This window comes from Sinocyclocheilus anshuiensis, unplaced genomic scaffold (genome assembly GCF_001515605.1).
Source record: "Sinocyclocheilus anshuiensis isolate Anshui unplaced genomic scaffold, SAMN03320099.WGS_v1.1 scaffold319, whole genome shotgun sequence".
Lineage (NCBI taxonomy): Eukaryota > Metazoa > Chordata > Actinopteri > Cypriniformes > Cyprinidae > Sinocyclocheilus > Sinocyclocheilus anshuiensis.
The window spans coordinates 1,474,872-1,487,449 of NW_015552566.1; the positions used below are offsets into that span (position 1 = coordinate 1,474,872).

The following is a 12,578-nucleotide window of genomic DNA, read 5'->3' on the forward strand; positions in this document are numbered from 1 at the left end:
GAATGAGGTTGCATTTATATACCGTCACCGTCACTCACAGCCGCTCGCACGTGTTTTGCGCATGAGCCGCATGCAGCCCAAAATTAAACGACTTAATCGACCATCGATAGCTTTAATAGATTGCATCTCTTATCGACAATTAATCGATCGTCGATTAATCGTTGACATCCCTACTTTCAACAGAAGAGAATGAGCTTCAGGAAAGACGGCGCCGCGAGCAAGAGGCGGAGAAGCGGAGAGCAGAGGTTATCTCTTACACTCAGCCAATTCGAATGAACCATGTGACCTGGGTGGAGGAGTCCGGCCCTGAGCATCGCCACATACCTGCCCCGGCCCAGCCTCATCCCCCTCCCCCCACCATGCCCATCACGGTCATCCCCATTACAGTGGTGTCCTCCACTCCACCCGCTCTGCCCCCGCCCCCCACCACAGCTATCAGCTCGTCGGCAGCACCCCCCCTCACACCACCCAGAAAAGACACCCACTCGCTGCCAAACCAGCAGGCACTGCACCAGCGCCCCCTCATCTCGTCTCAGGTGAAGGCAGAGCCCACCTCACTGTCTCAGTCCAATGGCACTAAACCAGCCCAGCAGCTCCAGACCTACCCGGGCCCCATCGTCACAGCTTCCCAGCATGCACTTCTCCCTCAGCCTGGACCTCCTTCAGTCCAATCCAGCCCTGCGGTTAGAGGCAGTCCGCCTGATGACCACCGTAATTTGGACAGCAAGAAGAGACCTGGAGGGTGAGTCAAGACGTGAAGCTGTTATTTATCACTATGTTATTACACGGCCCTGTATACTAGTATGTTAGTACTAATACTTGATTCTGATTGGTCAGTCGCGACAATCCGAGGTATGTTATCCCACGATAACAACCGGTAAAAGCTAATAACACAGGCTCATCCGGGTAACAGCAGTCGGCGCTGTACTCTTGCTTTAACTATTTTTTCTTGGTGGAAGCTTTGCGTTTGTTTAGCTAATAAAATATTAAAACTCGATTCAAAATGGTGTACAATTATTTAATTATGTCATCCTGGTATCGCGGACTCGCTTTTGTTTCATACAAACGCAGCTGCTGCCATTTTGCTACAATTGTTTTGTTCGCTGTAATGGATTATAAGAGAACTAACAAACTGGTAAGGTTTTAAAACATTTTCGTCTTAATTATTTTATTGCCTTAATTATTTTTGTGGTGAAATGTTGTGTAATAAGTGGTTTGACTGCACCGTTTCCCTTAAATGTCTGTCTAGTTTGAATTTGCCGCTTGCTCACAACTGCTGTCTTCACAGAAGCTTTGCGTTCAAATATTTCAACTCAAATCAATATTTCGCGTCTAATTATTTACTTATGTGGCAAGTAGCCGTGTAATAAGCGGGATAATGTACATCCAGCCGGTTGTTATCTCAGAATAAACCCCGACAGGGTGATCAGGACCCCGACGCGAAGCTAAACCATTGTATAAGACTGAATCATGTGAAAACTTTTATAGGTGTTTTTTTACGGCTGTTAGTTTGTATTATGTTTGAGAGCTAACTATTAAAAACCTTATGACCTGTGTTTACAGGGCAGGAACGAGAGAAGTGCACAATAAGCTTGAAAAAAACAGGTAAGGTCATCTTTGCTGCTGGTTTACCAAACTTAAGTGCCTTTCACCAATGTTTTTACACGTACAGGGTGATGTATGTACACCATCGTTCAAATGTTTAGAGTCAGTAGGATTTTTAAATATTTTTGAAAGAAGTCTTTTATGTGTACAAAGGCTGCATTTATTTAATCAACATACAGTAATAACAGTAATATTGTGAATTATTATTATTACAAATTAAAATACCTGTTTTCTATTTAATATATATATATTTTTAAATGTAGTTTTTTCCTGTGATTGCAAAGCTGAATTTTCAGCAGCCTTCAGTGTCACATGACCATTCAGAAATCATTTTAATATGCTGAATTGGTGCTAAAGAAGCATTTCTTATTATTATCAATGTTGAAAATAGTTGTGCTGCTTAATATTTTTGTGGAAACCGTGATACATTTATTAAGGATTCTTTGATGAATAAAAAGTTCAAAAGAATAGCATTTATGTGAAATGGAAATCTACTGTATTAATGCATTTAATATTACTTTTGATCAATTTACTGTGTCCTGCTGAATAAAATTATAAATTTCTTTAAAACAATTTTGAACAATAGTGTAACATCTGCAAAAAAAAGTTTCAAACACTCCCTGTTTGCCATTGATCTATAAACAAATTGATCAAAAACTGATTCTGCTAGTGGCACAGAAATTACACACATACAATCAAGTTATGCATATATTATATCAGGTATATATAATATATGTATATATTTTATATATGTATATTGTTATATTTTTATTGTTCACATACTTAACAGATAAAAATGAATATAGCACTTACAGTAATTGTCTCATAAGTGTATTATAATATATAAATGTTTATAGAAATATAAATAAGTGAATGCTGATACCACATAAAACCTTATTATAACTTTTCTGTAATTATAAATGATCTCGTATTCTCAGACGTGCTCACTTAAAGGAGTGTTTTGAGACCCTGAAGAAGAACATCCCTAATGTTGATGAAAAGAAGACCTCCAATCTGAGTGTTCTGCGAAGTGCTTTGAGATACATTCAGGTAAGCGCTGATAAATCTTCATTTACATGTTCACTGTCTGCTGTACATCTGTATCTTGACCCATGTCATCAGACTTTGACTTGAGGTGTATGTTTATACGCGTAAATGATGCAAGAGCAGGTGGGAAACCACACTATGATGCAGTCTTCAGTTTGTTAGTTACAGTTCTTTTATCTGAGGACTGATAAGCTGAAAATGAGATATTTCCAATGTTGCTTTGATTGATCTAAAGCCGTGAGATTAAAGATCTCTGATCGAGTTTATTTGCGGAGGGAAAATGGATAGTTGCTCTCCTGCAGTGTGAGCAGAGCACCTTCTCTTTGTCTGTAAACCGAGATCATCTGATTAAACCAGTGCCTCATTCACACATGCACACGTCTACAGCAAGACCCTTTAGGAGAAGAAATAGAAATCCAATCAAATCAAAGGATTTGATTAAGCTGAGGCAACTAGGGCAGTGTGGAAACAGAACTCGTGTCACTGGATCCCCGGTGCCGTCACCCACCCCCTCCTTAAGCCGCTTGCTTCTAGCCATTGGTGGATTTGACGGACTGACCCAGCCCACACATTATCGCTCTTTCCCGCTCTCTGCTGCCTGTTTGCTCAACCAGGCTTAAGGTGTATTTATTTAAAGCACATGGCCTGCTGAAAACAACCAGCCATTTGCAATGATTCTTTCCAGAATGTGATCTGTATACTGGGAGCTTGAAGCTTTTTGAGTATGAATTTGTATTGAATATGTGGATCTGTTGTTTTTAGAACATCATAATTTAGATTTTTGTAATTAGTACTGTGAAGCTACATTGAAACTGTAGATTTACACACTACTGGTACTTAGCTATACTATAAGTTATAAAAAGTAGCTAACTACAGGCTAGATTTCAAATGTATCTGTATCATAAATGTATGTAAAGTCATCATATAGTCAATATACATTAAATGTATTTTTAAATGTATAAATAAAATACATTTATTTAGCTGTATAGTCAACTAAATAGTCAACCTGAGCAATATTTGTCTAGCACAGAAAAACTATAGGTTGTCAATTAGAATAACATTACTGAAGCACTAATTAAAGTGCTAATTAATTTCTGCTCAGTAATAATAATAACTAACTAATTAATTTACAGAAAATTAATAAACACCTCATTTGAAATTAAAATGTTTTGCAGGAAGTGGAATGATACAAGTCTTTTTTAACCATTTAGTTTACACTTACTCTCGGAATGAACTGATTCAACAAAACTAATACAGTTAAATTACTTAATTCATAATTTAATAGTAATACTATTTTTGAAGGTGTTTAATGAATTACTAATTATTTTTTGAACCAGTTTGTTTACATTTATAGTCCATTTACTGTCATTTACATGTATTAAAATAAATTAGACTTCCCTGCATTTGAGAGGACATTAGGAGTGTGTTTTGAGTGCTTTTATAGCTCACTGTTACAATGTGACAAAATCAGAAATGTAGCATTTTGTAGCAAGCTTGTAATAGTGCCACAACTAGTAAAAAATGTTAAGTTAGTAGCATGGCTAGTTTTAGTTAGTCACTCCGGATGTATTATTATTAATGACACTAAGTAATTACTGTCTTTGAATGTTTTTCTTGAAGGACAGGTTTGCGGGAAGCTCATGTGTATATTTTATTGAATGTTCACAGAAAAGCTGATTAGAGCTGTTTCCCAGCCAGTACCTCTCCCTCTCCCTTTCTGTTTTGTTGTGTTCCTGCTAAAAAATTAGTGTGTGCCTGTGCCTGCAGGTCACGGGGCTTCTCTCTTAATGATTAGTGTTGTGTTTGTGTGTACATGTGTTTTGCGATGGTCTCTGGAGGCTTCGGTGGCACAGCGTGTGTTCAGGCCGTCCGCTGGGCCATGGGCAGAGGCAGGCACGCGCGCCTCACCTCCACGAGTCTGCCTCTGCATGCGCTCCGGTCCGCGGCCCCTCCCACTCTCCCCTCACTGACCAATCAGCTCCTCCAGAACTGAATAAGAGGATTGTTTGAAGAGATTATTCTTCATTTTATTCATCTTCATGGCACCTGATTCACATATTCCTGTGACGTTGTGCCAAATCTGCTTTTTGACTTCCAAAGTGAAGTAACTGATTAGTGATTTGTTAATCCTAGGACAGATTGCGACAATGCTTATCTGTATTAGGCCAGGTAATATACCAGTGCTGTTACTGTTGTCTAAAACAGAAAAGAATACAATGAGTGCATTAACAAACAATTAGCAATTCATTTGCTACAGTATTTATTAATCGTTCTGAATTTTAGTTAATAAAAATACAACCGTTAATTGTTAGTTCGTTACCCCATAAAATATTGATCAAATTAACATTAGCTAAGATTAATAAATGTTTTAGAAGTATTTTTCATAATTCATTTTAAATAATGTAGTTAACTATTGTTAACAACTCGAGGGGTGAGAACCAGAAAGGCGTAAGTGACATTTCACCAACTTTACAGGAGAGCCAAAACAAACATTTTACCATAGTTTGATCTGACTTTGTGTACTGATTTCAATTGTTTATAATAAAAATTTGTACACTCATGGATGACAGTACTTTTGCCAGTAGAAAGAGCTCATTAAGAGCTTTCATTTGATATATATATATCTCCATTTCACCAAAAATGTCACTTACGCCACTTTACAGGAGAGCCAAAACAAACATTTTACCATAGTTTGATCTGACTTTGTGTACTGATTTCAATTGTTTATAATAAAAATTTGTACACTCATGGATGACAGTACTTTTGCTAGTAGAAAGAGCTCATTAAGAGCTTTCATTTGATATATATATATATCTCCATTTCACCAAAAATGTCACTTACGCCTTTCTGGTTCTCACCCCTTGAAATGGAAACCTGTTGTAAAGTGTAGCTATTAAAATAGTTAAAAACAGTATTAAAATTATCATTAAAATAAAATATTAGATGAAAACCGTAAATTTAAAAAACAAAAGAAAATTACAAATCTTGCCTTGGCAACTATCTGAAAAAAAAAATAAAAATAAATTAAAAAAAAAAGCTCAATTCAAATAATTCAAGAATGACTAAAATAGTATAGATATAATACTAAAATACACACTGTTACATATTAATACTAATACTAAAAACACTAACATACTGTTACTCTGGGAAGAAAATAAAAGCCGTTTCTTTAATTTCTCTGGATATTCAGAGAAATTTGCTTGTCGTGGAAAATCTTGAGGAACTAGTCACACTGCAGTCCTTGTGGTTTTGACTCACGCTTCATATTACTTACAAATGTTGATTTGAAATGCACAAACGCGCTATTAAACTACACATTTGTATTCATTTTTCATGCTATACTGGCCTCATAATACTTGGATTATGATTACGGATTATGGTGACTGCTGCTTTAAATGTTATCCTACGAGTCTCAGGAGATTCCCTGTTCTGTCTAGTAGCTCAGAGCTCCTCCTCCATTTCTCCCTCCCTCTGGGCTTTTTTTCCCCCTTCCCCCACTCTGGCGTTCATCATGTTCCCTGCCGCGGCCACATGAGTAGCGAGCACATGGCTAGACAGAGCCGTGTGACGTCACCCCTCTGTGACAGCCCCCTCCAGCTGTTGTTCCTGCTGCAGTACGGTCCACTCGTCGAGCTCGATCTTAGTTTAGCCACATCCCTGAAACCCCCGCATTAGGTGCTGCCTTTTATTTAAGAAACCTTGCAGGACCTGTTTTGCTTAGCAGTGCATTGTGTTCCAGTGACTGATGTATTGTTTATTCCAGATAATCGTATTGAGATTTTTATGGGGGATGGTTTGTAGTGGCTTGGGAAATCTACAAGGTCGGTTTTTTGTTATTGGCACAATGTTTTGATGTAGTTGCATAAAGTAAATAAATATCAGTGCACTGAATTACACCCACTGGGTTTATGTTGCTCTGCTGTCTCAGTAGGTTTGTGACTGATGAGCAAAACCAGAATGAATCTTGTGAGATCCACCTGATTAATTTCCTGTCTTTGTGTAGCAGTGCATGTCAGCACTATAGTAAGGCCTATGTGGGTCAGTTGGTCATCTATATCATGCCCTACACTACAGGAACTAGTGGTTTATCCTTGTGGGGTTAGATCACATGATTTCTATGCATGGTAAAAGGCCTATTTGTCTTGTACAAACCACTGCAATTTCAATGTAGCTGATTCAACAAGTATTATTTGGTAAATGTCAGCCTCATCCTGGCTGGCAGACATTTCTACATGTCTAATTTTGGTCTGTCCAAATGAGTCGCACCATCTGTAGATCATTTGCTTTGAATGGAAAATTCTGTTATTGTCTATCCATCCTCATGAACTGTTCAAAGGGAGTGTCTAGCAAAATGACAAAGCTGCACTTTCTCAGAACAACTGTCTGTCCAGTTGCAATTATAAAATACTAATTCTGACCTAATGTATATATCCCCCTTAAAGACCGGCTAATACTTTTTTTTAATACACTTCTATACAAGGCTATAATTATTTGGTCAAAAATACAGTAAAAACAGTAATACTGTGAATTATGAACTGTTGAAAACAGTTCAGCAGTTACAAGTTTTTTTTGTTTGTTTAGGAGTAATATGCTCAACTGATTTTTGTTTCATTTTTGCGAACCAGAATTGATATCTTTGATATCTTCTTACCTTTTTTTTTTTTTTCATTTGTCTGGCAACCTGCTAAGAAAAAATGAGTAGATTTGGCATTTGAAAGCCTTGTGTAATTTAATCAAACCCAAACTCTTTTTGTCACAAAAAGTGTCAGTTAAAGGAAATAATGTTGGTTGATCTATCTCTGTCCCCAAACAAATGTACACTGCACTGCAAGACTTCCTCTTTAGTATCACAACAAAACCAGAGACCCAGTGAGATTTATAGCAGTGCTTGAACTGACCAAGTTATCAAACACCTCAAACTGGAGTCATGGGATATCCTTTACTGCGGGCTTGTTTTTGAGGAAGAGCGTGGCTGCAACGTGGCTCTCTTTCTCTCCCTTTGTTCTGCAGAACTGAGTCTGTAAACGCAGGACATCCTAACACTGCATGCGAGTTCATTTTTAACTCATACAAATACATCAAAAAGCATGCACACTTGTATATACATAAACATGATGACACGTTCACATGTGCGCAGTCAGGGGTTACTTCAGTGAGTAACTGATGAGAGCAAACCTATGGGGGAGGGTGAGGTCATGCGCTTGGCTTGTGAGAAACCAACTACAAAAGCTAATTAAAGCCACTATCAGTTCATCCCTCAAGTCGGCCCTGAGTTTGAGAGCTGCTGTTCACGCAGATGTTCCTCTCTGGCCTTATTTAAGCACACATATTTACATACCCTCCAGAGTATGAATACAACAATGATTCACATTCATCTCCTGAAACACCATCCAGATGTTGTTATTCCTGTGCCGGAGATGATAACATCTCATATTCAGTCAGGAGCAGGGTTATTATTGTTAACTGAAATCATAAAACCATTTTGATTCCTTGAAATTCACTGAAATAAGATAAAATAAAAAACTTAAATCTAGTTTCTATTTCTCATATTTTTTTAAGTTTAAGTTGAACTACTAAATGAAAAGTTAAGCTAAAAGCTTAATGAAAACTCTAAGAAAAATTACAAAAAACTCAATTAAAATCTAATTAAAAATATTAATGTAAACTATAAAATACCAAAATAACACGGACGGTTTAGCCGTCCGCAGATCAGGAGTTCAGTGGGTTTGGGTGTTTGTGGAGCAGGCCGGCCTGTGTGTGTGTGTGTGTGTGTGTGTGTGTGTGTGTGTGTGTGTGTGTGTGTGTGTGTGTGTGTGTGACTAATAGAGGCAGGCATGCACAGCTGTGGGCTGGAGCTGCGCCTGATGCAGCACACAGACCAGAGAGCTGTCAACATGCCTCATCAGCGGTGGGAGGTGGGGTCAGTGAGGGCCTGGTGGAGACAGCCAGCAAGGAATGCACCGGCCCCCCAGGGGAAGGAGGGCTCGCTTGTAAAAAAGACCAGGGACGGCTCTTGTGTAACTGCCTTTTACGGGGTGCAGATGTAATGTTAGGAAACGCTCGCACTGAGATTCAGGTTTAGATTTGTGTGGCGGTTGAAATGTGGTCTGGTATTGCTATTACCTTTGGCTATTAACTTGATAAGTGTTTCGCATCATAGCTGTTACTAGATCATATGTGTCAGGCACAACTGGAATGCTGTATTCAACCAATCAGCATCTAGAATTGTTCTTACAACTGGAGGTTTGTTTGTAGTTGGCTCTTTGATAAGCTCCACCCCATTTGGTTACTGTTACTAATTCAGCTGAGTTTTGCAGAACATCCAATAGAAATAAACTGCTTGGTTTTCATTAAAATGTGCTCACCAGGTGGTAAAAATTGATTGGGTGTTATTGTCGGCTGGAATGATGGATTATGATATGGCTGGTTTTGTTTAAAGGGGTCATATGATGCTACTAAAAAGAACATTATTTTGAGGAAAAAATGAAATCGCATCATATGACCCCTTTAAAGACATTGTTAAATTATTCAGCAAAGTTTTTTGGGGGGAGAAAAGACAGTAATCCTGTATTAATACACTGTTATAAGTGACCTGGCAACAATGTTTGCCCATATTTTTCATAAAATTACATTTCCTGCATTTCTGAATGCAAATATGACTTATACTGCTGTTCCAAAGTTTGGGGTCTGTATATTAGTGCTGATTAATCGCGATTAATTGTATCCAAAATAAAAGTTTTTGTTTACATAATGTGTGTGTACTGTGTATATTTGTTGTGTGTATATATAAATACACACACATACATGTATATATTTAAGAAAAAATATGTTATGTTAGCTATATGTTATGTTATAAAAATGTTTAAATTAAATGTTATTCTTTTGAACTTTTTAAATAATGTTTGAATTATATTATGTTATTTATATTGAATTATATTTAATTTAAAAAATTGACCACTGTTTCTGTAATATATTAAACTATTATAATATAATATTAAGCAACACAACTGTTTTCAACATTGATAATAATAATAAGAAATATTTCTTGGGCACCAATCATCATCTTAGAATGACTTGACGCTGAAAATTCAGCTTTGCCATCACAGGAATAAATTGCATTTTAAAATATACCACAATAGCAAACAGTTATATTAAATTGTAATAATATTACTGTTTTACTGTATTTTTCATCAAATAAATGCAGCATGTGAGCATAAGAGACTTCTTTTAAAACATTAAAAAAATCTTACAAACCCTAAACTTTAAACAATAGGTAGAGTATATATTAAAAAAAGAGCAAACGTTTGACTAAGAAAACAGCAGACGGCATTGGTCCATAATGTTAGGCCTAAAATAAATGCAGGACTAAGTAAAGAATCAACTGAGGTCACACGTTTTCCTGAAGATTGTATGCTGCTATCTGCTCTGATTCATTCTGTTAGTGTTGTTACGTAAAGCGTGTGTCCAGCACACCAGACCTATATATGGAGCTGATGAGCGGTGCTCAATCAAAAAGGCTTTATGCTGCTGCCCAGTGCAGACAACACATGCTCACACTGTCACACTGTGCTGCCCGCTCGCAGTACCTGTTACCACAGCAACTGTGATGGTTTTCAGCTGTTGCCTTGACAGTGCTCGAGTACTCCAGCATCTAATTTGCTGAGACAAAGATGCTGACACCTCTGAGAGGCGAAAGGCCACTCTGTGCTTTGGAAAGGAAGTGGCGTGTATCGATTGGCCCCGTGTCCTGTAATTATTCACGAGAGCGCAGCAGAACAGAGACTTGATCGACCCCGAGCCGAACTGCAAGTCCTCCTTTATCTTCTGTCTTGCGATCTACACACACCTGTACACATATCAAATGACTGGCCTGGATCTTTTTTCCACGCTGTTATTATTTCTTCAGGGCCATGCTTGTCCAGCGCACGTGGTGCTGTGTGATACGTGCATCCATTGTCATTGCTCATTGTTTGAGGGTTAGTGTGTCAGTAGTGGGTTTCTTTAAATGTATTTTATATGCAGTGATTTTTGATTTTCTAATTTAAAGAAATGGTAATTTAAAGGTTCCATATTGTCAAAACTGAAATTTCCTGGCTTTTTTCACGATTACTGAGGTCTAGGGTCTATGTAACTACCATATAAGTTGCACACAGACATTATTATACATTGAGTATGATTGTTTATGATTATTTATTATATTATTTTAATATATAAATTTATAAGAAGTATTTTCCAAAATATTGTGCATGTATTTGTAAAATATTCTTTAAAAATGTTAACAATATATTTGTTTATGAATAAAATGTTATTATATAAATATTTCTAGTATTTTCATGTGAAAGTTTTTTGTTTCCTGTCAGACATATTACTGATAACCATGAATTACTATTATTGTTGTTGTTTTATACAATATGTAATCTCTAATAAGATATGTTACAAAATATGTAAAATGTATTTTTGTGATTATTATTACATCCTGTACTGTTATATCTTTTAAAAAAGTTTGTGTATATATATATATATATATATATATATATATATACACATACATACACAGACACACGCATTATTTTGTGAAAATTGTACATATTGTAAAACTACATTGTGTATTTATTTTTTTTAATATTAAAAATAAAAATGTAAAAATATATATAAAATTGTTATTATTACTACTACTTCTATTCCCCTGTCAGATATATTGCTGAGCATCATTGTTTTTAGTTTAGTGGAGTTCCCCTTCTTGGTGCACAGACCCCTTAATCTCTCTCGATCCATCCTCTTAAGGGCCTTAGCTGCTGTTGTGTCCTCATTGCCTGTTTGTTTCTCATGTGTCAGCTGACAGTGCAGGGAAACTGGGTCACTTCTACCCAGCCCAGTGTGTGCCGTGTCTGTCCCTCTGTCCCTCCCTTCTGTCTTTATCTGTATGTTAGTGTGTGTGTCTGGAGTTTCGTGTTTCTCTGATCTACAGTTTACCTCATGTTTGTGAAGTTGGATCAGTATCTGTGTGTTTTTGTGGGTAGGTAGAGATGTAGTCTTGTTTAGCACGCTCACACTACCCAGATGTCCACTTGTGATTGGCCGAGCTCGTGTGTCATGGGCTCCTCCCACTGGTTACTCAGCGTGTGCACTCGTGCACAGCAAGTGAATGCTTTCCCAGAAGTGGGAGGGGCTGTCATGCCTTGGGTATCCACGTGTTTGTGTGAGTAAGAGAGAGTGGCAGTGGCAGGGTAAGGCATCCAGGAAGGAGCAGAAACTGACGTCTACGCCTGTAGATGATTACAAGCACACTTACAGAGAAGCATGTGACATTTTTTACTTGCACGTCTAAATTCCCAAATGTCTTCCTTATAAGAAATTGCATTCATATAAACAGCCTTGACAGTGCTCGGTATTTTTGATCATCATCACAGAATAAACCCTGACATGATGACCAGTTATTTTATAGATAGTTGTTTTATATGGAGAGAGGGATATAAATGACAAGTATATATGTAATGAGATATAGTCTAAAATCACATTATGATGATTATTTTATATATAAAGCAAGATATAAATACATACATTGATTTAAATCTAAGCCTGCTTTTTGCTGCACAGCAAAATTACATTTCATTGTTGCAGTTGTGTCTTTTTGCAGACTATAGACTTTAAGTGCACCCTGCCAGCTCTTAGTGCATGTGGAAAATGCTCACTTATTTATTTCTCTGTTTCCCCACATAGACTCTGAAAAGGAAGGAGAAGGACTACGAGCATGAGATGGAGCGTTTGGCGCGGGAGAAGATCGCCTTGCAGCAGAGACTGGCTGAGCTCAAGAACGAGCTGAGTCAGAGGTTGGACGTGATTGAGATCAACCATGTTCTTCGACAGACTGTCCAGCCAGATGATGACCAGGCCTCTACCTCCACTGCCTCAGGTTAGTCCTGCTG

At 37.5% G+C, this 12,578-nt stretch overlaps 1 protein-coding gene across 1 annotated transcript in view; it reads left to right on the plus strand.

Annotated features, from left to right (window-relative positions):
• The window catches only part of LOC107664960 (max-binding protein MNT-like), a 20,284-nt gene that overhangs the window by 5,628 nt on the left and 2,078 nt on the right, over positions 1-12,578 (plus strand). Inside the window, exons 2-5 of the mRNA XM_016455668.1 lie at positions 184-742; positions 1,564-1,605; positions 2,544-2,655; positions 12,373-12,565. Coding sequence (XP_016311154.1) covers positions 184-742; positions 1,564-1,605; positions 2,544-2,655; positions 12,373-12,565 — 906 coding nt within the window. The remainder of the gene's footprint in view (positions 1-183; positions 743-1,563; positions 1,606-2,543; positions 2,656-12,372; positions 12,566-12,578) is intronic.